At 44.6% G+C, this 27,477-nt stretch overlaps 1 protein-coding gene across 2 annotated transcripts; it reads left to right on the plus strand.

The window, feature by feature from the left end:
- The first annotated feature begins 729 nt into the window (after positions 1 to 729).
- LOC106097754 (muscle M-line assembly protein unc-89) lies at positions 730 to 27,477 on the plus strand. 2 transcript variants are annotated; one of them, XM_019355124.2, is made up of 12 exons: positions 730 to 902; positions 3,397 to 3,741; positions 8,996 to 9,112; positions 9,210 to 9,551; positions 11,221 to 11,571; positions 11,701 to 12,042; positions 12,269 to 12,610; positions 22,006 to 22,335; positions 22,766 to 23,107; positions 25,304 to 25,388; positions 25,714 to 25,795; positions 26,778 to 27,477. In XM_019355124.2, exons 1-11 carry the CDS (start codon positions 875 to 877, stop codon positions 25,760 to 25,762), a joined length of 2,673 nt encoding a protein of 890 aa, XP_019210669.1. In that variant the 5' UTR covers positions 730 to 874; the 3' UTR covers positions 25,763 to 25,795; positions 26,778 to 27,477. The 2 variants fall into 2 exon arrangements, with proteins under 2 accessions (XP_019210669.1, XP_019210670.1); XM_019355125.2 differs by lacking the exon at positions 12,269 to 12,610.

Raw genomic sequence — 27,477 nt, forward strand, 5'->3', positions numbered from 1 at the left:
GACTACTGCTTTGTTCTTATCTACTTATACATATATATATATATATATATATATATATATATATATATATATATATATATATATATGCATGTGACTCTGCGTCGACATGTCAAAATAAGCGCTGTACTGTTATATTGTTTGAGAATTAAAAAAGTACAGTCCAGGCACCTTTTCTGCCTGGTGAGATCGAGCTGAGTGTCTGATATGTCCTAACATGTCCTAGAATTGTCTTTATGTTGGTCGGAAATCAAACATCTTCCTACTGCTGATACTGCAGCTTGCTGCAACTCGTGAATGCGTGTCCATTTCACACTCTTTCACAGTTAATAATATAATTTAATAATAGGCCCCGCCCTCGACTGTACTGCCACCTTTATTAAGCAGCAGCTGGGTGGTTATTGAAGAAATGAGAAACACAGTCACTACATTATGAACACGTATGAATTCAGTCATCTCCATTTTCACTTTTTTTTACATTTAATGAAACAGTTCATGAACAACCAATAACTTTTATAAAGTGTCCTGTATTTAAAGAACCAAGATTCATAAACGAACTTTTATTCAGAACATTTAAAGACAAAACCGAGTGTTACATTCAAACCAGGACAGATTCAAAAATCAGAAAGCTGGGAGGAGTTGTCATTTGTCCCTCTGCTGTGGTCTCTCTGTTGTTAATGTAGACGTATTAATGACATCATCGATAAAGAGAATAAAACAGCAGCTTGGTGCTGAGAAACGCCCCCTGTCAGTGTTTCCTGTCCAGCAGGGAGGAGACTTTCTGCGCCTCCTTCAGCAGAGTAACGGATCTGAGAGCTGTCGGTGGTTCCTGTGTCGGTGGTCCGGTGAGGATCAGCTGTAACGGGACTGTTTAAAGATGCTGATGTTTCTGCTCCTCGCTTTCGGTAAGAAGGCCTCTCTGATCCTCCGAGCGCGCGCGCACGGACAGCTGTGAGCACGTGTTTAAACACCACCACAGTAACGTGTGTGACGTCATTCTGTGTGGTCAGCTGCTACTCGTACATAAACCCTCTCACTGTGCGGCCTTCATGGAGACTTTAAAAACTATAAGTGCAGTTAATACAGTTATGTCACAGAAGCCGCTGTCGTCATCATCATTGTTATTATTGTTATTATTGTTATTACTGCAGATTAAATCTTTAAAAGCAAACTTTATGGTCCATTTGCCGCTGTGTCGCTCGTGCTGTATGTACTGACGTCACCCGTACTTCCCCACAGTCACGCTTCTATTCCTCGGAGAGGATAATGCGTCAGTAAGCCTGTGGAAAACATCAGAGCTGTCTGCTGGAATTTGGGGATTGAACCGAGGCTTGTTCTGTTAGAAGCTACTTTATTGTTGTGATTTTAGCTCTGAGTTATATTAAACCTTCATCACAATGAATTTCAAGCGTATCTGGCCAAAGTGTTTTTATTTTGGATAAATAAGTCTTCATTGAAAGTACAGAAGTAACTTTTAACCTGTAATTTTACGCAAATAAAAACAGTAAAATGACTTTTCCGAACACAAAAGTAAGAACCACGATTTTTCAAACTTATACAATTAACGAATGATTTAAAAATCTGACATACTCCTGATATCAGTTTTTCTCTCAGATACATCAGACATACAGTTTTCTGTGACATTTGTTATGTGCAGTTATTTCATTAATCATCCATCATACATGTTGAAATATCAGCCAGTACAGCAGTCACACACCTTTAATGTTGTAGCAGCAGTCTCTCTCTCGCTCTCTCTCAGCAGGTAAAACAATGTGACAGCACAGGCATGTGTCACGGTTTAAACAGAAAAATAACAAAGAAATGCATTTTAAAGCAGAAGTATTCACATGTTTGTCAGCAGGTAGCAGTTCATCCTATACATCTGTTTCACTCTCAGCTGTTAATCTGAGGCAGCTTTTCCAGATGAAACACATCTGTTTGTGTTTCATATACAACTTGTGTCTCCCAGGAGCTGCTGTGCATGTTCATTTATAGTAAACTAAACTGATAACAGTCAGAGTTTAAACATGTGGAGTCACACAGACATGATATAAATTCATCAATCTAATAAATGACGATAGGCGATATATTCATGCAGGTGACTTTTTGATGGCAGAGCCATGTAATCATGCACAGACTGATTTGTGCATTTAGAATTTATAAGTTTTGTTTGGAGGGAATATTTTACTTTCTTTTCTTCTTTGTTACAGCATTAGCATAGCTACTTTTTGGATTATTCATTTATTTGAGATGGGCCAACTCGCACTTAACTTTTTTTTATGTCCCCGGAAGATACATTTTGATTTTTAGCTTTTTGTTTAATTTTGTATTTGCTGTTTGGTCAAGTGTGTAAGACAGATAAACAGTGGATTGGCCTGTAAACACAGTTATAGTAGAAAAAAGAAGGCAGTTTCTCTTTGTTTCTTTGATTTTCACACAAACATCACCCAACAGAATAGTCCCAAAGACAGAAAGATTCAGTGAGTGGCAGCTCTGTGGGACAAACTGTCGTGTTGATACATACCAGACGATGATACCTTTGATTCTGGACGGGTTCTCAATCTGTGGTACACGTACCACTAGGCTCTCTCTGGTGGTAGGCAGGAAATTAACCACCATTACTTACACTCCCTGATTTTTTTAAGCTCCTCCCACCTGTTTAAATTAGGCCATTATTCCTGTTTTGGTCTCATTTTGTGAATTACAACATTTTGGACATTTGAGTTTCTTTGGATTGTCCACGAAAAGCTCGCTTTAAGTTTGCAGTATAATGTGTCACATATAACCCTCCTGAATGATATCCAGCAGTATGAAGTACAAACAGTATTTCTGCCACAAGTTATATGCAGCAATCACTTTTTGGCAGCTTGAAAATGGATGTTGTCAGTCGTTATTCTCAAAAACAAAGAAAGAGTCATGGGGAAACTGGCACAATCGGTTTTTATTGTTTTACCTACAAATTATTCAGACTTATAACCAGTATGAACAATGAGAGTAGATATACTAAACCTGTAGGTATTAATTATAACATCGTGCTGCTTGTGCTATACACTGCAAATAAACTTCAGACAATCTTCATAATTTGGTTACAAGAAAGCTTAAAGTTCCATGAATGCATAACTTTGCCTAATAACAAAGGTATAAACATGTTTTGTTGCACGTTATATCAGTTGCATGGAAGTAGCTGTCTACGTCAGTATTCTAGGTGCTACAGCTTTAAGCAGCTGCACGCTCCCACTGACAGCAATCACTTGAACTGTGACCTCTGTGTGATGTAATTAGGCTGTGTAAATAAATGTGACTTTTAAAGTACAGGAGAGAGATCAATCATAAAAACATCGAAGTTCATAACCAATATCTACATTCACAGCGATCACCTCTTCATGTTTCTGTCCTCAGTTTCCCAGCATGCCTCAGGGGTGGAAGTAGAGCAGGGGGTTGAGTCTGTCCTGCTGCCCTGTCAGGTACCAGTTAATGTTTCCATGAGCTCCACAGCAGCAGTGTGGGACCAAGAGGAACTGACGAGGCCAATGGTTCACGGACGTGTGAAGAGTGGTGATGATCTTTCTCTTCAAAATGATCGTTACACCAACCGAACATCAATGAGAGCCGACGCTCTGCAGACTGGAGACCTCAGCCTCACTCTGAGGAACCCCACAGTCTCTGACAGTGGAACCTACACCTGCACCGCCCGCAAACAAGGACAAGAGCTGAGCCGGACTGAAGTACAGCTGAAGGTCACAGGTCAGTTCTGTTGATAGAGCTCACTCCAAGAGATAAACATATTTACAGACATATAAACATATGTGTTCACACAGTGTAAAAACAGTGGGTGATACACCCAATAAAGCCCTACCTCCTCCTTGTACTGTGTAGAAAACACATTTTTGTACCTCTTTTTAACCTAAGTCATGCTGGGACGTTGCTTCAGGTCTTCACTTAGGTCTGTTCCACCTGCTTCATTGCACACACACAGATGTGTTGCCTCCCTCACAATTTACACACAATTGTCATAACGAACCACTTCCTTTACCGAGTTGTGCAAATGACCAAATAATCTCTGCTTGTAAGCTGTGCAGTGTACATTAACTAATGCATATTTACCAATCTGTGGTAAAGAATAGAAAAAGCACAATCCATTAAACTGTAATAGTTTTCTGGATCATCCTTATGGCCCTTTTTTTGCAATATGAAGATTGATTAAAGTGAACATTTATAAGTATTGCCTCAAACCTCTGCACACTAATGCAAATACGGTAAAAGCAGTGAACAATAGAGGTTGTGGAGTGGTTTGTGCTCCAGAATGTGTACTCAGTATTGAAGTACTTCTTGAAACTTTGCTATGTATATGATTTATTTATTTTACCATCTATTTGTCACAGTCTGGCGGGGGCAGACTGTATGAATTTGCAAAAAGGACCCAAAATGCAGACTCCAAGGAACAGGAAGCGAAAAGTGAACGTTAACAAAAAGCGAGCCGTTTAATGAGGCTGGTAAAAGGTACAAACAAAAAGGCAAGGCAAACTGAAGCAAAAATAACACAAACCTAAACTGGGAAATCTAACAAACAATAAGAAAAACCTAGGTAAGAAACTTGGAAGCATGGCATGGCATGGCATGGAAAACATGGCATGGACAACAGACGACCTGACAATGACACACTGAAAACAGAGGACTTAAATACACAGGAGGTGATTAGGGGAAGTGGGAACACATGGGGAAACAGCTGACACTGGTCTGACATAATGAGACAAAGGAAGCAAAGCTGACTACACTGACAGGACACAGACCTTCAAAATAAAACAGGAAACATGAGACGCAGACAAGACAATATAAACTTGATAACAAAAGACACACAGCATGAAACACAAAGATCGAGGAAAAGTTAATAAAGGGGAAGAAAACACAAGGGGTATCTAAATAAACAAATGAGCTTAGATAACCTAATGAAGTAGAAATAAACCATAAACATCAAAATAAACTAAAACTCAAAACGGAACGTGACAGAGCCCCCCCTTCAAGGGCGGATTCCAGACGCCCTAAACCATGAAAAAAGGAACAACAAGAAAATAAACATGAAACAAAAGCAAAACAACCCACCCAGGGCGGGTGGCGGGGGTCCAGGACGGAGGGCCGGAAACAAAACCGCAAAAAACAAAGAATCTGAACCACTAAGACCAAATACAAGGGCACAAGAGTCCGAGACCCTGTTTCAGGAGGGCGACCATGGTCTCGGCAGAAAAAGAGTTCATGGCGAAGTAGTTCAGGTGGCCGACCTGGAGGCCGATGGCACAAGAGTCCAAAGTCAGGCAGATCAGGGGGCCGTCCTGGAGGTCTACAGCATAGCAGTTCATGGTTCATTGGTTCAGGGGGCCGACCATGTGGAAGGTGGCCGTGGCGAAGCAGGTATGGGTGGCCACACTCGGGTGGCTTGGCAGGCGGCCAGCGGCGACGTGGGCATGGACGAGACCTGTCGGGCGGCTTGGCAGGCGGCCGGCGGCGACGTGGGCATGGACGAGACCTGTCGGGCGGCTTGGCAGGCGGCCGGCGGCGACGTGGGCATGGACGAGACCTGTCGGGCGGCTTGGCAGGCGGCGGCGGCGACGTGGGCATGGACGAGACCTGTCGGGCGGCTTGGCAGGCGGCCGATGGCGGCGTGGGCATGGACGAGACCTGTCGGGCGGCTTGGCTGGCGGTCGATGGCGGCGTGGTCCTGCACGAAGGCCCTCGGGTGGCTTGGCAGGTGGTCGATGGTAGTGTGGATGTGGACGTGACCCCTTGGGTGGTTTGGTGGGTTTCCGTGGACAGGCTGTTTTGACAGGCCCCAGAAACAGCCGTGCTGGACGTGGACGTGGCCTGGCAGCGGATGTAGGGAGCGGTGGACGTGGCTTGGCCGGTGAGGCAGGACCAGGCGCGGCGTCGACCTCTGGCTGGGTCGTGGCAGGCGAGACGAGCAGAGGCGCGGCGTCGACCTCGACCTCTGGCTGGGTCGTGGCAGGCGAGACGAGCAGAGGCGCGGCGTCGACCTCGACCTCTGGCTGGGTCGTGGCAGGCGAGACGAGACCCAGCGGCAGCTTGGCAGCTGCAGGCGATGGAGCTGGTGGTGGCGCAGCGGACGACGGCGCTGAAGTCGCAGGTGGTGGCGCAGCGGACGACGGCGCTGAAGTCGCAGGTGGTGGCGCAGCGGACGACGGCGCTGAAGTCGCAGGTGGTGGCGCAGCGGACGACGGCGCTGAAGTCGCAGGTGGTGGCGCAGCGGACGACGGCGCTGAAGTCGCAGGTGGTGGCGCAGCGGACGACGGCGCTGAAGTCGCAGGTGGTGGCGCAGCGGACGACGGCGCTGAAGTCGCAGGTGGTGAAGCAGCAGATGTGGCAGGATGCTGGACGGGCTCGGCTGAACCTCCAGCTGGCGCGACAGGACCAGGCGAGGCGTCGTCCTCTGGCTGAGGCGTGGCAGAACCAGGCGTGGCAGGGCCAGCAGGTGCGGAGACCTCTAGCTGAGGCGTGGCAGGGCCAGCAGGTGCGGAGACCTCTGGCTGAGGCGTGGCAGGGCCAGCAGGTGCGGAGACCTCTGGCTGAGGCGTGGCAGGGCCAGCAGGTGCGGAGACCTCTGGCTGAGGCGTGGCAGGGCCAGCAGGTGCGGAGACCTCTGGCTGAGGCGTGGCAGGGCCAGCAGGTGCGGAGACCTCTGGCTGAGGCGTGGCAGGGCCAGCAGGTGCGGAGACCTCTGGCTGAGGCGTGGCAGGGCCAGCAGGTGCGGAGACCTCTGGCTGAGGCGTGGCAGGACCAGGCGAGGCGTCGTCCTCTGGCTGAGGCGTGGCAGCCGCAGGTGGTGGCCCAGGAGGTCGCGCTGCAGGCTGGGGCATGAAAGCCGCAGGTGGTGGCGCAGGTGGTGGTGCTGCCAGTGACGGCTTTGAAGCCCCAGGTGGAGAAGCAGAAGGTGGCTGGACAGGCTCACCAGAACCCCAGCTGACGTGGCATGAGGCTGGACAGGCTCCTCGGGCCCTCCAGCTGACGTGGCATGGTGCTGGACGGGCTCCCCGGGCCCTCCAGCTGACGTGGCATGGTGCTGGACGGGCTCCCCGGGCCCTCCAGCTGACGTGGCATGGTGCTGGACGGGCTCCCGGGCCCTCCAGCTGACGTGGCATGAGGCTGGACGGGCTCCTCGGGCCCTCCAGCAGACACAGGAAAAGGCTGCACAAACTCCATCTCAGCCCCTGGCTCCAACCTGGCCTGGATCTCTGTCCCACAGTTGCTTAGCTGAGCCTCATGGCTAGCACTTCTAGTGCAAACAGTCTTATAATTTGGCTTCTTGGAAGCATAGTTCGTGGCATGATCAATGCACAAAGAAGCTAGATAATCTTGCAAAGGAATAAGATGGTCTGTGGAAGACTTGGACTTAGTCATTTCAGAATCATAAACAGTCTTTTTATAGCCGGGCCCATGAACTGGTAAGGTAGTGTTAGTTTTAATATTCTCTTTAGAAAAAACATGAGGAGCCAAAATATAGTCACTCACTTCAAACCTTTGTGTGGTACGTTGACGACGTGAACGCCGCTTCTTTCTAGAAGCAGTTGTGACTGAAGCAGGGCTAATTGTGGGGTCTGGCTCCTCATCCTCCGACCACAACCTCGCCAGAAATGAGGCTGGAGATGTGAAGTCTGAATGAGACTGTGAGGTTGAGTGACTAATCCGTGATGGCGAAGAGGGAACTGGCGAGCTGGGGGGCAGTGCCGGCACCGAAGGGAGGGGTGCTGTGGCGAACCTCAGCGAGCCGACACGGACACACTCAGGCTCTAGAGGCAGCGGTGGAGACGACTGGTTGTGGGGTAGCCGTGACTGGAAGGTGCTGGAAGCCATTACATGACTCGACAGTTCCTGGGCCTGCAGCATCTCCTTTATCCTTGTAAAAGCATCAACTATGGCAGGTGAGTCCGGAAGCTGGAGGAGGCGGGGATCCCTCTGCATAATAGCCTCAGCGACGTTCACCATTACAAGCTTGCTCTTCCAATCTGGTGCCGTGAGGACGCGGTTGAGGATCGCTTGGATCCGAGCCATCTCCTCCAGACACTCGGTGAGAGCTGAGTCTGCTGGGTCCATGACTGGTCAGGTCGTTCTGTCACAGTCTGGCGGGGGCAGACTGTATGAATTTGCAAAAAGGACCCAAAATGCAGACTCCAAGGAACAGGAAGCGAAAAGTGAACGTTAACAAAAAGCGAGCCGTTTAATGAGGCTGGTAAAAGGTACAAACAAAAAGGCAAGGCAAACTGAAGCAAAAATAACACAAACCTAAACTGGGAAATCTAACAAACAATAAGAAAAACCTAGGTAAGAAACTTGGAAGCATGGCATGGCATGGCATGGAAAACATGGCATGGACAACAGACGACCTGACAATGACACACTGAAAACAGAGGACTTAAATACACAGGAGGTGATTAGGGGAAGTGGGAACACATGGGGAAACAGCTGACACTGGTCTGACATAATGAGACAAAGGAAGCAAAGCTGACTACACTGACAGGACACAGACCTTCAAAATAAAACAGGAAACATGAGACGCAGACAAGACAATATAAACTTGATAACAAAAGACACACAGCATGAAACACAAAGATCGAGGAAAAGTTAATAAAGGGGAAGAAAACACAAGGGGTATCTAAATAAACAAATGAGCTTAGATAACCTAATGAAGTAGAAATAAACCATAAACATCAAAATAAACTAAAACTCAAAACGCTGGGTCAACAGACCCAGGAACGTGACACTATTATCACACCAAGAAAGCTGTTCTCAATACTGATGGGAATTCCAGCTCTTTTTAGAGAACCGTCTCTTTCAGCTCGCATCACTAAAAAGAGCCGGCTCTAACTACTGACTGTGGTCCAAAATCAAAACTCCGTAAACAAAAACATACAAAAAGACAGTCCAAACAGAGGATGGTGAGCAGTGCGTACAACAGAGAACTCAAACAACCTCTCCCATGTTTGTATTACAGAAGCTCCTCCAGTCTGGCCCAAAGTCCTCTCAGGTGTCCTGGGTACTCTTCTTCTCCTGACTCTTCTCTGTGGTCTCTGTGTGTATTTTGAACATAAAAGGATGAAGCAGAGTGAAGGTATATGTGTGTGTGTGTGTGTGTGTGTGCGTGTTTCCACAGAGAAGATCAAACTCATTGATGTCTGTCTGTCTTGTGTTTTGCTTTTTTCTCTCAGTTCCTCAAAGCGAGTTTGTGGAGGTGACACAGGGGGTGAAGTCTGTCCTGCTGCCCTTTAAAACTACACCTGACCTTTCTGAGGACGTCACAGTGGAGTGGACTCGCACTCAACCCAAACTCATGACGGTCCACGTGTATGAGAGTGGAAACAATCAGCCACATAAACAAGACCAGGGCTACAGAGGTCGCACAGAGATGAAGGAAGATCCACTGAGAACTGGAGACTTCAGTCTGACCCTGAAAGACTTCTACCTCACTGACAGTGGACGCTACACCTGCACCGTCTACAACAAGGATGGAAACGTGCTGCTACAGAAATCAGTGACTCTCGCTGTCAGAGGTGAGTGTTACAGCTGGTTGTCCACAGAAAAACTGAAAACAGGAGTGAAGAGCTGCTAGTTACACAGCAGAGGAGATGATGGAGGATCAACCTCACTGACATCTGTCTGTCTGTCTGTAAACTCTTAAAAGAGGTGTTACCAACAGTTGGACCTTTGGTTCTTGAGCTGGTAAACCCTTTGATTTCAGGTGTTGTCCCTAAAGATTTTAAACATGCAGTAGTCAAACCCCCGATTAAAAAACCTGCTCTTGATCCTACGGTTCTTAAAAATTACAGGCCTTCCACTAAACTACCTTTTCTTTCCAAAATTCTTGAAAATGTAGTTTACAGCCAATTAATGGCCTTCCTGGGAAAGTTTCAGATTCTAGCCAATCATTTTACAAGGATAGTAGGCGGGTCCAGGTACGTACGTTCTTTTAGAACCGCGGTCAAGTGAGCCGTCATTTGTGAGCCGCGATCAAGTCAGCCGCTTCTTATCCGCCGCATAAATTTTCTTCCGCTTTTACACCAGTCTTTACGGCAGCGCCTTTTCTCCTTATTTCCTGATCGAAAGCATAGATCCGAGCACAAGTACACGTGCGCACGTACTCACACATGCACGTGAGCGGACTCAGACATGCACGCGAGCGGACTCAGACATGCACGCGAGCGGACTCAGACATGCACCCAAGCGGACTCAGACATGCACGCGAGCGGACTCACACATGCACGCGAGCGGACTCAGACATGCACGCGAGCGGACTCAGACATGCACGCGAGCGGACTCACACATGCACGCGAGCGGACTCACACATGCACGCGAGCGGACTCAGACATGCACGCGAGCGGACTCAGACATGCACGCGAGCGGACTCACACATGCACGCGAGCGGACTCAGACATGCATGCGAGCGGACTCAGACATGCACGCACGTGCATAAATTGCTTTGGGACAGCCTAAAGCGGGACAGTCTGGTTGATGTCAAAAAATTCATTACAAATCATTCTTGATAGTTGATGTCCAACTTTCGACAGATTTCTCCTGTGGGACACCTACTGTACATCTGTTCCAAGTTCGATCCAGATTGACTGTAATATTCCTCAGAAACTGCAGGAAACGTCTTTTATATGCAATACAGTCAATACAATAGAATTATGTCAATTTCAAAAGTTCATTAAAAATCATCCTGAGTAGTTGAGGTCCAACATTTGACAGATTTCTCCTGTGGGACAGCTACTGTACCTGTGGGCCAATTTTGATCCAGATTGACTGTAATATTCCTCAGAAACTGCAGGAAACTTGCACCGGCACCGTTTCAAAAGTACCGGTTTGGCACCGGTATCGGATAAAACCTAAACGATACCCATCCCTACTCACTACCTGTTTTTAAGTCACTCCTGAAAACCCACCTCTTCACCCTGGCCTTTGACACCACGTGACATGTTGGTTTTTATTTTTTAGTTTCATTTTAGTTGTTTTAATTGATTCTATGCGGTTTTATCTTGTTTTCTTTTGTTAATATAGCACTGTTTTAATTTTTATGTATTGTGTGTTTTATTTACTTTTGCTTTTTCTGTTATTCTATTGTTTTTAACTTATTTTATGTACAGCACTTTGGTCCTGTGCTGGGTATTTTAAAGTGCTTTATAAATAAAGTAGGATTGGACTGTGTTTCGCTTTTTCTCTCAGTTCCTCCTCCAGAGTGGGTGGAGGCGTTGGTAGTGACCGAAGGAGAGGAGTCTGCCCTGCTGCCCTTTAAGACCACACCTGACCTTCCTCAGGACGTCACAGTGGAGTGGGCTCTCACTCAACCCAAACCCATGAAGGTCCACGTGTATGAGAGTGGAAACAATCAGCCAGATAAACAAGACCAGGGTTACAGAGGTCGCACAGAGATGGATGAAGACCCACTGAACACTAAAGACCTCAGTCTGACCCTGAAAGACCTCCACCTCACTGACAGTGGAGTCTACACCTGCACCGTCTACAACAAGGATGGACACATGCTGATACAGAAATCAGTGACTCTCAATGTCACAGGTAACAGCTGTTTTTCTACAGTAACCAAAAACAAGAATGAACAGCTGCTGTTTACACAGCAGAGGACATGATGGAGAATCACACTCCCTGATGTCTGTCTGTAAACTTTGTGTTTTATTTTTCTCTCAGTTCCTCAGACAAAGATGTTGGAGGTAACACAGGGTGAAAGGTCTGTCCTGCTGCCCTTTAAGACCACACCTGATCTTCCTCAGGACGTCAGAGTGGAGTGGGCTCTCACTCAACCCAAATCCATGAAGGTCCACGTGTATGAGAGTGGAAAAAATCAGCCAGATAAACAAGACCAGGATTACAGAGGTCGCACAGAGATGAACGAAGATCGAGTGAAAAATAAAGACCTCAGCCTGACCCTGAAAAACCTCCGCTTTACTGACCGTGGAGTCTACACCTGCACCATCTACAATAAGGATGGACACATGCTGCTACACAAGTCACTGATACTCAGTGTCAGAGGTGAGTGTAACAGCTGTTTGTCCACAGTCTGAATCCCAGATGTGTAAACCTGTGTGTCCAGCTGTTTGTGCAGCCTCACACATAAACGCACAAGCAGTTCAGCTCCAAGTCAAAGAAACACTGAAAACAGGAGTGAAGAGCTGCTGGTTACACAGCAAAGGAGATGATGGAGGATCAACCTCACTGATGTCTGTCTGTTTGTTTTTTGCTTCTTTTTTTCTCTCAGTTTCTCAGACAGAGGTGGTTGAGGTGACACAAGGAGAGACGTCTGTCCTTCTACCCTTTACAACAACACCTGACCTTCCTGAGGACGTCACAGTGGAGTGGACTCTCACTGAACCACAACAAATGAAGGTCCACGTGTATGAGAGTGGAAACAATCAGCCAGATAAACAGGACCAGGATTACAGAGGTCGCACAGAGATGAACAAAGATCCACTGAACACTAAAGACCTCAGTCTGACCCTGAAAGACCTCCACCTCACTGACTGTGGGGTCTACACCTGCACCGTCTACAACAAGGATGGACACATGCTGCTACAGAAATCAGTGATACTCAGTGTCAGAGGTGAGTGTAACAGCTTCTTGTCCACAGTGTGAATCCCAGATGTAGAAACCTGTCCGTGAAACTTTTTTTTTTAAAGTGAACTTTATATTTAGACTATAATGACCTTCCCGGAACATTATCATCTGTACTCTGGAAAGCAGGGAAGCAGGGCAAGAAACCTACGTGCGCCACCAAGAACAGAAAATACTAAACAAGATATTTAAAACAAAACTAGAATTAAATCAAATTATGTCTTGATGCATGCTCAATCATCAAGGTAAGTAAATCCCCAAAAGTTGATTCTGTTCATCTGGACGCAGCATTTTGTGGGAGAAATGTTTTGTTTCAGTCATTATGCAAATGTACTGTTCATAGGGTTGGGGAAACCTGCAGTCAGCTGAGACCGAAGAAGTCACTCGGATGAGAGACGAAAAGTTTCTCCTACTGAAAACACTACGTCAACATGAACAGAATCGATTCTTGGGATTAAATAAAATTGTTAATAAAAAAAACTCAGTTCTTAGTACAAAGACTTCTCCTGCAAAATGTTGAACACGGTAACAAATCCGGTGGATTCCTAGCTAATGTTGGGTTCAAAAATATTAGGAAGGAAATACAGGCGGAATGCAAGTAACCACACTGGTCCAAAAGGTAAAGACGATGGTTTTTAATGAAAAGACACGCGTGGGAGAATGAGCTGACTCCGTAAGCAGAGAGCCCCACAATCTCATCCTCCTAACATCAAACTACAGTTTTATATGCATCAGAGTATATTTTGTGATGCCCCCTCATTGCGTCAGTACATCAGCTTCAAAACCACAAATGTTCTATTTGACAACTTGAGACACAATTAAAAGAACATCGCGTCTTCGCCTCCATGCAGATGTTTTCCCCCACACCGCTGTCGCTTATCGCTGGAACCAGCAGATCGGTTTCCTGAAACAGCTCGGTTGCGTCCGCCGGCACTCTTACAGTTATAGCAGAATTAAATCTGAACTCTTTACCACAAAATGAGCCTACTACTATGTGTATGTATGTGGTTATGTCATCACCGCAGCTGCACTTTGTCTCACCTCTCACCTTCTCCCCAGACAAAGGCCAGCACATACACAACTGAAACTGATGTGTAATATATTGAATAAATGTCTTACTTAAATGGTACTACTTAAAACTTAATCAAAGAATATAAACAAATAAAAGATCATAAAGATAACCTGATATACATGTCTTGGAAGCGTGTGTTGCGATCCTTCCACAGCTCCAGTCAAACTCACAGTAGATTGGCTGGTCATAACGCCAACCAAAAGTTTTTGACCCTCACTTGACCAAGGAGCGACAGCTCTTTAATAAGCACAAAATGCAATTATGTATAAATGATTATAATCGTTTTCATAACAGAAGTTCCAACAGTTTCAAAAGTTGCCAATATGTTCGCTCCTCCTAATATAGTCTAAAAGCAACCCCAAGCAAAACAAATTAAACTTTCCCCTATAAATGATCCCTCTAACTAAGTGTGTGTGTGTGTGTATGTGTGTATGTGTGTGTGTGTGTGTGTGTGTGTGTGTGTGTGTGTGTATGTGTGTGTGTGGTTACGTGTATGTCTATGTGCTAACCACAATCGCACCCCATTTCACCTGCCGACTAGCTCCTCAGAATAACTGTCGCTCAGACTCTGGTTTTGGTTTCACTTCCTGCAAAGCATGTGACTTCAAAAAACATGTAACTTCCTGTCTTATTTTGGCACAGAGTTACTCTTTCACACTGCGGTCTGCATATAAACATTTAAGATTATAAATTCAACTCAACAGTTTAAAGTGGTTATAACTGCACCTGTAATAAAGCTTAATTGGGTGCCAATATGTTTAAACATCTAAATGCAATATCAATATTAATAAATGCGTCAATGCAGATGCTTGTTATATGATTATGATGCAATAGCAATAACAAAATAATGAAACTAGAAATAGTAAAATGAAATAATAAAAATGGCAGAAAAATAACACCTCAATTCCTCACACTAACCAGTTAAACATAAATAGGGAAAAAAACAACTATATGTGCTGTTTATTTATCTGGGAACATAATTTATGACCCTAAAAGAATAAACAACATTATTAGGGATATCTATGAAATTTTGTACTCACCACAAATAAACCCATCTAAATACGAAATTGATCAAAATTGCTAGACAGTCAAGCAACAACACTGGATTTGCTGCTGACACGAGGTGAACTCCAGGAAGCCCTGATAAGTATGCCTAATAATAAGGCTCCAGGTCGAGTCGGCTTTCTACAAATAATTCTGGACAATTCTCACACCACAGAATGTTGCAGGAAATCAAGGAAAATGGCAGACTACCACGAAATATGAATTCTGCCAACTTTAGTCTCATTCTGTCCTCACTAGATGTGGACTTGACTTAGATTATCCAGTTTGACAGACTGTGAACAGAATGAGAAGAATGCTTTCAACTCAAATTCTTCTTTACTTCAATCTGCATCTCCAGTTTACAATGCCATGTATTTCTTTGTGCCCCCCTTTCCCTGTTAATGCCCTACCTGGCCCCCCTGGCAAAACCTTGCTAGACCCGCCCCTGCACAGTTACCAGCTGTCAGCTACTTAGAAAAATGATCCTGGTGTTATTTGTCTCTCAGAAACAGTTTATAACTTCCCTTCAACTCATTCATGTCACCTAAAAGGTAAACCTGTTTCTCCATCACCTGTTCAGCTCTGATGATTCAGTAAGGACATCTCCTGGTTTCATCTGCATGTTTCCCTCTCACCAGATATACAAACTGATATCATGACCAGCAGCTTTACAGCTGTGGCTCCAGCAAACATCAGCTGATACTAGAAATTAATATTAAATACATTCTAACTACAGCTGATCAAACGTGATGCTGTTGTTTATCCACTGGTCTCCTCTTTCTAGCGCAAAGTGGGCGATAAACAAACAAGAAAGACGGGACTTGCATCAGAAAAGCCGATCAGCTGATCATTGACAGTTTTATGATGGAAGGAGCACTGCCAAAAAACTGAGATACTTTTTACACATCAGCCAGCATCTGGCCAATCCACCACCTTTCATTGTTTATACCGTTACAAAAACAACAACAACAAAAAAACATCGGCCCGTAAAATCGAAAAATCACCATTGGCCCAACGGGCAAATGCCCGGAATGCCCCATGGCCAGTCCAGCTATGGTCGGTAGGAGGGAAATTTCTTTTGCAGTTCATCTGAAAGAAGGACTTATGCTTTGGGATCTTTTAGACATCACTAGACTCGTTGCTGTGCGCTGTCTGTCCTGTCTGTGAGAGCAGAACAAGTGCTCACAAAGCAGCTGTTTGGGGATGACATCACACATGGGTCTTCTGTCAGAATATAGGAAAACCCGGACATTTTTATCAATCTCGAGAAGTAATTGGTGAGAAGTAAGCCGATGTAGACCCAGCCATCCTGCCCTGCAGCTATTTATCTAGCGCCGAGCTACTGACCTCGGCCTTGGAGATAAGTGGATGAAGTGAATAAGGGTAGGGAATCTATATTTCTTAAACTTCTCAGGCTCAAATTAAGTTTTAGTTACAGGAAAAATCTGATATTTGGGGAAAATTATCAAAAAAAAACTGTATGTGGGGTAATCAGGTTGTTAGTTTTTAACTGTTGCAAATCGGCAACGCCTGTCTCGAGAGGGTTAATACTGAAGGAAGTGAGTTCCGGTGCTGAGGAGCAGAGTGACTGAAAGCTCTGTTCCCATAATGAGAAGACAGAAGCGGAAGAAGCAGATGACAGATACAAGGAGGGGCAAGATTGTGGATGCACTTAAACATGAGAACTAAGATGTAGGATACACCATAAAAATGCATCCTAGCTTCTATGGGCAACCAGTGAAGCTGTTGGAGAATTGGGGTAATATGGTCTCTTAAAGGAGTACGAGTTACGACCCGAGCTGCAGAATTCTGAAGACGTTTTTGGTGGGACTTATTGGGGAGACCAAATAAGATGGTGTTGCAATAAATAATCCCCGAAGTAATAGGACTATAGACAAGTATGGCAGCAGCATGGGAGTAAGAAAGAGACAAGGTTGGTTAATGTTATGTAAGTGAAAATAATGCAGACCGGGTTATGTAATTAATGTGAGACTGAAATCTGAAACACCCAAACTCTTCACCTGCGGGGAAGGAAGGATGTGGGAATTTTCAATATTAATGGAGAAACTGTGAGATCTGGTTAAGATGGAGGCTGTGAAAGCGAGTAAAACTTCTGTTTTATTACTGTTAAGTTTGGAGGAGAACCATGATCTAATCTCCATAAGACAGTTTGAGAGTGGAAGTGATGAACTAGGTTTGGAGGAAATGTAGAGCTGGATGTCATCATCATAACAATGAAAACTGATATTATATTTTCGGAATATATGGCCAAGAGGGAGCATGTAGATAATGAATAAAAGAGGCCCTAATACTGAACCCTGGGGCACACCAGCAGAAACAGTAAAGAAACTTGAAGAGCAGAATTTAATTTGGATAAACTAAGTGTGGTCTGAGAGATAGGAGGTGAACCAGGCAAGGGGGGGTATGACTAATGCAAATGGATGCTAATCTGTTCAGGAGGATATTATGAGAAATGCAATCAAATGCCGCACTAAGATCAAGAAGGATTAGAATGGTTAAAAGACCAGAATCAGCTGCCATCAGAAGGTCATTAGTCATTAGTAATCCTTAACAGAGCAGTTTCTGTGCTATGATTGGGGCGGAAACCAGACTGAAATTGTTCGTAGAGATTATGGTCACTGAGCTATGAGTGAAGCTGGGAGGCAACAACTTTCTCAAGGATTTTTGAAATAAAGGGGAAGTTTGATACTGGGCGAAGATTATAAAAGTTATTGGGATCTGCCCCAGGCTTTGAGAGAACTGGAATGACAAAAGGAGTTTTCAAAGATGAAGGAACAATTCCAGTGTGAGTGGATAATATTAGTTATGTTACAAAACTGCGAGGCAGGCAAGCAAGCAGATGAGAGACAGGAGGGAAACACAGCTGGGACAAATCAGGGCTGACGAGACAAAGGAAGCAAAACCAGACGCATTAACATGAGACACAGACTTTCAAAGTAAAACAGGAAACATAACAGAGATGCGAACTTAACAAGGGGATACAGCTGACAGGGGAGACAGAGACATAAACCATAAGACAGAAATCTAACAAAGAAACTAAAGACTAGAAATGATAAATAATATCAAAATCAATTTCAATAATATAATAAACAAAACCCTGGGTCAACGACCCAGGCACCCTAACAAGTTATGAGAGGAGCCAATGAGGGAAGGCAGGCTTTAACTAACACAGTGGGAAGAAGGTCGAGCTGACCAGTGGATAAATTAGAGTTTTGAATAAGATTTGATACATCAGGTAGGAGTAAATTTGAAAATGAATGACAGGAAGACAGTGAGGGAAACAGAAAGTCTACTTCAAGGTTAGAAGTTCCTAAAGAGGTAAATTATTGGTGGATGTCAGAGATTATAAGAGTGAAAAAAGATGTAAGAGAGTTGCAAAAGTCAGCAGAGTCCATATGAGAGGAGAATGAGTCCAGAGGTTTTGTGATTTTACTAAACAAAGAAAAGAGAGACCTGGAGTTACCTTCACTAGAACTGACTAAGCCAGAATAGTATGCAGATTTGGCTGAAGCAATGCAGTCCTTATACAACAAGATATGATACTTATACATTTCTTTATGTATGGTGAGTCCGGTTTTCTTGAACAGACGTTCCAGTTGGCATCCTTTAGCTTTGATATGGTGCATGTTACATGTAAACCACAGTGCTGAATGGGAAAATGAGACAGTTCGGTGTTTAAGTGGAGCAAATATGTTAAGAAGGTTATGAACGTTGACATTATAATAAGAAACGAGTTCATCAGGGGATGAGGAGCTGTGAATAAATGGAAGGTCATAAATGGGAGATGAAAGATCAGGAAGATTAATATTACTGATTTTTCTAAATGTGATGTCACAGGTTTTGGAAGCTGTTGCATTACATTAAAAGAAATAAACATATGATCAGATTGGGGAAACAATGAGTGGGGGTAACGCCAAAACAGCAGACCAAATCCAAGATATGACTTATAAATAAACGTAGATCATTGTAACAAGGACCCAACACACCATGGTTGTGTTTTAGTCTCTGTCTTTCTATCTTTGCTCAGGCAAAAATCACCAGTCCACTGTCCACTCTCTGCTCCGGTGTTAGATTTGTATTGTGATTGTCATTTATGCTTAGAAATATTTACTCATATATGCTTAGAAGTATATAATCATTTGTAGATTGAAAGAATGTCTCATCCTAGGAGGCCTGTAACAACTCTGTGTAGCATGAAGAGGGGAGTGCGTTCACTCCTCTTCAGAGTGTTCTGGCATAGATCACACACCTCCTAGGAGAGGTCGTATCTTCTCCTGCTGATATATGGTATAGCAAACACACGTATATCTGTTTGAGTCTAAGAGCCTTTTGTTCAGATGTACCGCTAGACTCCTGGCACCAGCTTTGGGGAGTCTTCCTGGGGTTACATCTTGACCCCATACACACATAGATACACACACACACACTCAGGGTATTCTTTGTTCACATGCATACCTATATAAGATGTCATATGTTAATGAACCTATGCATATTCATGTAACCACAATAAAAGAGCAGTGTTACGGGAGAGCGGACGAGAGCAACTGGGGTCAAGCGAAGGAACGGCGCCTGTCCAGTTCTCTCCCGTGCACGTGAAACATAAAGAATGTTGCCTACTTCGTGTCTTGCTTGCTGTGTAATTACATTGCCTTCAACGTTCCAGCGGATAGGTTCAAGTTACAAACCTATAATCCAGTGCCACTAAAAAACTCACAGCAAGAGAGAAAGCAACAGCTTGTCTGAGGCCAAATGACCAAACATTCTCCAACTTCTGTCTCCTGAGTGGCACCAGGCAGGGATGCCCACTCTCTCCTTTACTGTTTGCAGTTTTTATCAAACCAGCATTTAGACAGGCTGTAGTAATTAAGAATGTAGAACATCAACTCAGTCTGTATGCAGATGATGTGTTGCTTTTTCTGATGTGAAGCAGCTCAGGAGGGTGACCGTGGGGAAGGGATTGGCGGCGAAGCAGTTCAGGGGGCCGACTAAGATGGCGGAGATGTCCAGCTGACAGCCTGGAAAGTGGCCGATGGCAGACGCAGGTGTGCAGGGCGCACTGCGTGGCGGTGGCATGGCAGCAGCAGGAGACAAGGCTGGACCAGACAAGGCTGGTCGCTGGAGCGGGATGCTGGGCGAGCTCGCCTGAGCCCCCAGCTGGCACAAGTAACTGCCACACCACCCGACCTGTAACACCACAGCAAAACGTCCAAAAACAAACAGTCTCTGAGCACCTGGAAATGGGTGACAGGAGAGCCAGCTAGTTTGATCCAGAAGTGATGCAAACAGTCTCAACTGGCTCTAAAGCAGTGAGTTCAGTCTCCTCAAACCCAGAAGAATTGAACATAGGCTTGATATCCCCATTCATTGATAGTTCTTTAAAGTCCAGAGAGGCTGGACAACAAACAAGATCTACAGCATTGCCCACAAAAACACAACTTAGACCTTCATGGCTGGGTTCCAGGGCAAACCTTAAATTTCCAGATAAGCATCTAGTTGATGGCAACTTAATAGCATGACAGTTGTATATAGGATTGCCATATTTGCTTGAAACCACACTTGAAGTGAACTGTAACTTAGGAGTGTTAACTGGGTTGTGCGAAGAAACAGTACAGATAACACAGTGCTAGAATCTCTAGCTGAGACAGGTGACATTTCAGGCTGTGTGTTGGTGGTAACATTATCATCCCAACTCAAAACCTTGTCTAGTAATAAGTTCACAGACTCAGAGGAGAAATATGTCAGCGTAACTCTGAGAGGAGATAACATTTATTCACTAACAGTAGAATCGGATCCCCTGAGCTCAGCCTCAATCTCCTGATTGGAGGTGACAGTGCTAAACATTTCAAAAACACCCTGCTTGATATTCTGAGGTAAACAGAATTCTAGTTGAGAAGTTTCACAGTTTGGGTTACCATGACCTGAATCCATATTGTCATTTTTGAGTTTAAGGCGGGTTCGTGATCAGCATTTTCAGTTTTTTGAACATAGGAACAGCAAGCAAAACATGATCACTTGCCAGTTCACACACAGTCTTTTCATACATTATTTAATGTCTTGCCTCCTCTGGCATATCCTTACTTGCTATATAAGCAGAGGGGCCTGGAGGAGAGAAAACACACTCCTTGATGATGGGCTCCAATGCACACACTTCTGTCAGACCATCAAAGGAGGGTCTGGCTTTGGAACCGAGGAAACTTCAGGCAGTTCTTCCCTCTTGTTGAAAAAGTTTACATGTTGGTGGAATTTGGTGAGGACTGTCTTTAGGTTTACATGGTTAATGTTGCCAGCTATGACAAGGAAAGCTTCCGGATGTGCAGTCTGGAGCTTGTTGATAGCCTGAGATAGCTCTCCTAGTGCTATGTTAGCATTAGCTTTTGTACGGAGATACACTGCTATAACAAGTATCGAGGAAAACTCTCTCGGTAGAACGGGTAACACTTTACTATTAAAAATCCCTCCTGTGGTGAGCAGTGGCGACTCACTTCAGCCAAGTTTGTGCACCACAGTTTGTTGACGTTAAACCACCGCCTAGGCTCTTACCAGATAAGGAGGCTTCTCTGTCGGCTCGGTAGCATGCTAATCCGGTTAGCTGGATAGCCGAGTCTGCAATGTCCGCGTTCAAGCTAAATCCAGATATTACTTGTCTGTGACCACTGAGAACCGAAATAATCCACAGACGTTCAGAAGTGGTAAATGATATCACTGTTGCACTTGATAAGAAACAAGGGAACAGAGCCCGCGGGCTCATCACTACAGTCCACTGTGCTTTCTGTGGCTTCCATGGCTGCTGGGTGAACCCCTGTCATGGCTCCTGACACCCACTATCAGACAGTTACATGGAGAAACCTTTGAATACAAATGTGTTTACGCACACAGGTGTGGATACAGGTGTACACACAGGTGTTCACAGACACACACTATCTTACTGGGCTGCTGCCTCAAAGCATATCCTGCATTGTTGGTTTTGTGTGCTGCTCAGTAACATTCAAGATTTATTATTTACTGTTACTTATACTTTTCTAGGTTGTTGCTGTAGAAAAAACCTGTGAGTGTTTCCAGCTGTTTCCAGCTGTGTGAGGATAAAAGCTGCACAGCTGTTTGTGCAGCCTCACACATCAACACACACGAAGTTCAACTCCAAGTCAGAGAAACAGGAGTGAAGAGCTGCTGGTTACACAGCAGAGGACATGATGGAGGATCAACCTCACTGATGTCTGCCTGTCTGTACTCTGATATTCTGCTTTTAGATGTTGGGATGCAGATGGTGGTTACACAAGGGCTAAAGTTTGTAATGCTGCCCTTCAAAATACCACGTGACCTTCCTCAGGGCACCACAGTGGAGTGGAGACACAACAGTGTGAAAGTCTACAAGTGCAAGTTGATAGTTATAAGTTGTTGCACAGAGCACCAGCATCGCAGAGATCGTGCCAGGATGGATGGACATCCACTGACAACTGGAGACTTCAGTCTGACCCTTAGACACCCTCACCTCACTGACAGTGGAGTCTACACCTGCACCGTCAACAACACATACAGAGACATCCTGCTACAGAAAGTGGTGACTCTCAGTGTCACAGGTGAGTGTAACAGCTGTTTATGTGAATCGAACATGAATCAGTGTAATCAAAGATCTGCTGATGGATCTGTGATAACCTGATATCACAGAAACAAAGTGAATTAAAAAAGTCATACTCTGCTGACATGTTACATTTTTCCATCCATTTAAAACTGTTCAGATGAAGAAATGTCCCAGTGTTCAGGACATTGTTCAGCTGTGAGTCCATCTGTTTCCAGCTGTTTGAGAATGAATGTGTAAGAGTAAAGAAAGCAACAGAAAGCTGTGCAGCCTCACACATAAACACAAAAGCAGTTCAGCTCCAAGTCAGAGAAACACTGAAAACATGAGTGAAGAGCTGCTGGTTACACAGCAGAGGACATGATGGAGGATCAACCTCACTCATGTCTGTCTGTCTGTACTTGACATGTTCTGCTCTGGTCTCTTTTCAGATAATGAAGTGGGCGTGTTGGAGGTGACACAAGGGGAGAGGTCTGTGCTGCTGCCCTTTCAAACCACAGCTGACCTTCATCAGCGCGTCACAGTGGAGTGGACACACTCAGACTCCAAACACACCAAAGTCTGCATGTTTCAGAAAAGCCAAAGCCAGCCAGACAAACAGCACCAGGGTTACAGAGGTCGCGCAGAGATGGATGAAGATCCACTGAGAACTGGAGACCTCAGTCTGACCCTGAAAGACCTCCGCCTCACTGACAGTGGAGTCTACACCTGCACCGTCTACAACAAGGATGGACACATGCTGCTACAGAGAGTAGTGACTCTCAATGTCAGAGGTGAGTGAACAAGTCACAGGTCTCAGTGAGTATTTGCTAAATAATGCAATCAGACTAATAAATCATGTGGGTGTTCAAATTCATGGGCTGCATCCTCCTGAGGACGCATTTGTAGACCGATTACGTCACAGCGACGTGATGAAGGCTGTCCAAATTCGTAGACTCCTCCGAATGCAGCCGACAAATGCGTCCTCCTTTTCCCCGAATTTGAAGGATGGGTTGGGTGTGTCCTTCTTGGTCCACCATATCCCAGAATTCATAGCGCGGCCCAGCCAATTCCAGTTTTCAACAATGGCGGCCGCTACTAAGGTTTTAATATTACTCTTATTACTCTTTCTGGGTCACAAAATAAACTTTTAACATATTTTCGGGCAAGAATGTAGCTGCGTAAACTTCAAATATCTGCTCGGTTTATCAAGATATCGCATATTTGCAAAAGTGTTCCGACATTTTCGGAGACGTCTGTTACCCACCAGCTCGATAGCTAACCGGGAGCTCGAGGGTCGAGAACGGCACAACTCCCGGCACATCATTTTCAGATCATTTCGCTACTCAGGTTAAACGTAATATATAAGTCACTTAGACAACCTAAAAATGTTATTGTTTTTGCCTTTTTCAGTGTTTTATTTGTTCATGGCTAAATGGTTTGGCTGAGATTAAAGTTATTAGATCAGATTAGATAAAATAAAACTTTATTAATCCCCCGGGTGGGTTCCTCCTTGGTTTTCACACAGCTGACTAAACATCAAACAGAAAACTGATTAAACAGAAGTGTGAGATGTTCGAGAACTTACGTCAGTGTCCTGTTATATTTTAGATAGCAAGAAGCAGACGGCTGAGTTTATTAAACTCCACTGAGAGAGCGGTGACACTAATCTGAAGGCTAGACCGTCCAGTTTCACAGCCGTTTACTTCCATCTGACCCGACCTTCTGAGGACCCGGCCCACGTAGACCACAAAGGCCGGGTCCTCAGGAGGATGCAGCCCATGAATTTGGACACGGCTCATGTCGTGTATAAAGAGATATGATGAGAGTCCATCCTTCTCCTGCTCCTTTACCAGAGAAACTCTGAAATATCTCAGGCACCTACATAACCCAGAATCATCTTCAATAAACACGCAATCATTGATAAACAGAGAGTGATAAAAAAACCTGACATTATCTAACAGAGGCCTCAGAGCTTGAGGGTCCTGCACAGTATCTTTGCTGTTCCTAGGACTGCACTCTGCTGTTCAGTTCAATTAAATTTTATTTATATGGCACGAAATCACAACAGCAGGCGCCTTAAGGTGCTTTATATTGTAAAGTAGATCTTACTATGGGAAGGAAAAACTCCCTTTTAACAGGAAGAAACCTCCGTCAGAACCAGGCTCAGAGAGGGGCGGGGCCATCTGCTGCAACCGGTTGGGGTGAGAGAAGTAAGGCAGGATAAAGACATGCTGTGGACGAGAGACAGAGATTAATAACAGACATGATTCAATGCAGAGAGGTCTATTAACATATAGTGAGTGAGAAAGGTGACTGGAAAGGAAAGGCCCCTCCCTCAGCCTGGTTCTGCTGGAGGTTTCTTCCTGTTAAAAGTTTTTCCTTCCCACTGTCGCCAAAGTGCTGCTCATAGGGGGTCATATGATTGTTGGGTTTTTCTCTGTATCTATTATTGTACGATCTACTGTACAATATAAAGGGTCTTGCCTGGTGTGATAGACCCCAGCCTCTATGGATCTTGTACTCAGAGCTTGTTCCTGTGCTGCCATGATTAGTGCCTCTGTGGTGTCTTTCAGTCCAGCTTTGTCCAGCCACTGGTAGGATTTCTGGATGTCAGCCTCTATCTGCCGGTGGTAAATACTGTGCAGGGGCACAAATAAGAGGCTGTGAACCCAGATTTCCATCCACATATTCAATCACAGAAATCAGATTCACTCAATCTTGCTCATTAATATTGAGTTGTATGGTTTTATAAATCTAACAGCCTGAATTTGGAGACCTGACCAGAGTCAGTGTTCAGCTCTGCTGGGTTCATGCAGGCTTGGACGCTCACTCATGTTCCACTAGTGATTTTAGTATTTCCACTATTCAAATTCAAACTAAACCACAGCTGAGAGGAAAGAGTCTTGCACATGGTCACATAGTTTGTGTGTGTGATGTAGAAATACGTTGATGAGCTCTGAGACTCGCTCCTGTTTTCTCCTCTGCAGCAACCTTAAAGGGAGCCATGGCAGACATGCTGGCACGTCTCAGGAGGAGGAGGGCACCAAAATCTGAGGTCAAAGGGGAGCTGAGGTATGTTTGCAGGGTCACAGTGGTGTCTGTGTTTACCTGTGAGGTCACCATGGTAACTGCAGCTGGTCCAGTTTAAATGAGCTCAGTGAGTGAGGATGTGCAGGGTCACATGATCAGAGAAACTCACCTGCCCGTGCAGGTATGAATGTATGAACCTGGTTTAATTCTTGGCTCTGATCCTCATCCTAGTCCCAGCTGATCGATCACAGATCAGAGAACCGATCAGTCTGTTTGTAGGATATTGATCAGCTGGCACAGCTGGGATAGACTCCAGCATCAAACCCACCGACCCATGTGAGTGTCTGACTGTCCTCTGTGTCCTCAGGAACACGAACCAAGAACAGGAACGTCTGACTGCTGAAGAAACACTCTGAGGAGGAGGAGGAGCTGGTGATGAAGAGCAGCCTGTGTGTATATACAGTATCTCTTGTGTATTCACCACTGAGGAAGATGAAGACGCAGCTTTGCTTTGGCCTTCCTCTGCTAACAGCTAACAGCTAACTAACCTCAGCCAGATGTTCTGCAGCTGTTTGTCTAACATTAGAAGTTTATAATGATGATGACCCCGAACATGTTTCTGCTGTTCTGATGGAGTGAAAATGCTTCATTTGAGTCAAAGGTCAAAGCTGCTGACTGTCAGGAAGCATCAGAGCTTCAGAGAAGATCAGACAAACATCATGACACACCCCCTCTGACCCACGGGTCCTCCCTGCTCCAATCTGAGCAGTTTAGAGGTTGTTTTATGTTACGTTCCTTATTTAAAAAATCTTCTTTGTTTCTGGAAAATTCTAAATAAAAAAAAGAAATATTGTTTTTTCCCGACCCTGAAAGTTTGTGATGAGCCAGTTTCAAAGGTTTCTAAACAAACAGAAATATAAAACCTGTTTCACTGAAGCCAAACTCCACATGTCCACCAGAGCTCTGTGACTGCACACAGCCAACAACAACACACACAGCAGGATGTTCACTCCAATCATGTCACTAATGCTGCTCTTAAAATGCATCAACATGTAATTAACACAGCACTAATAATCTATGCATGAACTGTATGGAGCAGTTATTGTTTAATATGACATTAAACCTGCAGTGATAACCACAGCAGCACTTCCTGTTTGATTCATGTACAAACACAGTGACAGACAGCTGCTTTGTCCCTGCAGTCTCTGCTTTTCTCTGGAATATTGTCCTCATGTCCAGGGATGCTGCAGTCTCTGCACGATGATCAGGTGTAGACCACCTGAGGGCTGAGTGGGATCACATGACGTGGATCAAAGCTTTGCCCACTTCTCTGTGTGAAACTGGAACATGTGATGTTACATGTGTGTCATTATGAGACCAGCCTGGATCCATCTGATGCTCTCTCTGACTCTCCTCTGTCTGCTCCTCCAGGAGGAACAAAGAGTCCGACTGGAGCACAGAGTAAAAACACAGATGCCGCTGTTGTTAAACCAGCTGATGGATGAAGAGCAGACCCTGCTTTTGCTTTTCAACAAACAGCAGAGAAGAATATTGTGATCATGCATGTACTTTTTATCTATATCAGTGTGACGTGAACTGTAATGTGAATATAATGTAATCATGCTGCATTAGAACTCAGTAATTATATATATGGGTCATTCTTACTATTTGGTGCCATTTGAGTCCTAATGACATAATATGGTATATTTAGTGTAAAACTTGTCTAATGCTTATTTCTAAACCATTTTCTTGTATGTTTAACCCCCCTCTACCATAGAACACATTGATATATACACAGGATAAATACATTAAAAGTAAATTACTTTTATTTTAGCACAAGTCACTAAAGTACTATGTCCCCAGTCATGCTTGCTCGACTTCAGTTACAAATATAACTTAAAAAAAAAAAAAATCTAGATTTTTCATCATTTCTGGATTGGCTTATTTCTAATGTTCCTCATCAAATGTTCTTTTTTATTATTAATGCATGTTTAATACTTAAAATCTTTAAAAAATGTTGTGTCCCTGAATCAACTGTCACCCCTGTTACTCTGATAAGAATTCCATAGAACACATCACCTGATTATTCTTTTAGTCACATGACACTCCCGGATGTAACATATTTTGGAGG

The sequence above is a fragment of the Oreochromis niloticus genome, unplaced genomic scaffold (genome assembly GCF_001858045.2).
Source record: "Oreochromis niloticus isolate F11D_XX unplaced genomic scaffold, O_niloticus_UMD_NMBU tig00001364_pilon, whole genome shotgun sequence".
NCBI lineage: Eukaryota > Metazoa > Chordata > Actinopteri > Cichliformes > Cichlidae > Oreochromis > Oreochromis niloticus.

Excerpts from the sequence above, each read along its gene's own strand:
- LOC106097754 (XM_019355124.2), top strand. The coding sequence starts at position 875 with ATGCTGATGTTTCTGCTCCTCGCTTTCG. Across the intron at positions 22,336-22,765 it reads GGTGACTCTCAGTGTCACAG|ATAATGAAGTGGGCGTGTTG; the intron begins GTGAGTGTAACA and ends GTCTCTTTTCAG. Across the intron at positions 25,389-25,713 it reads GAGGTCAAAGGGGAGCTGAG|GAACACGAACCAAGAACAGG; the intron begins GTATGTTTGCAG and ends CTGTGTCCTCAG.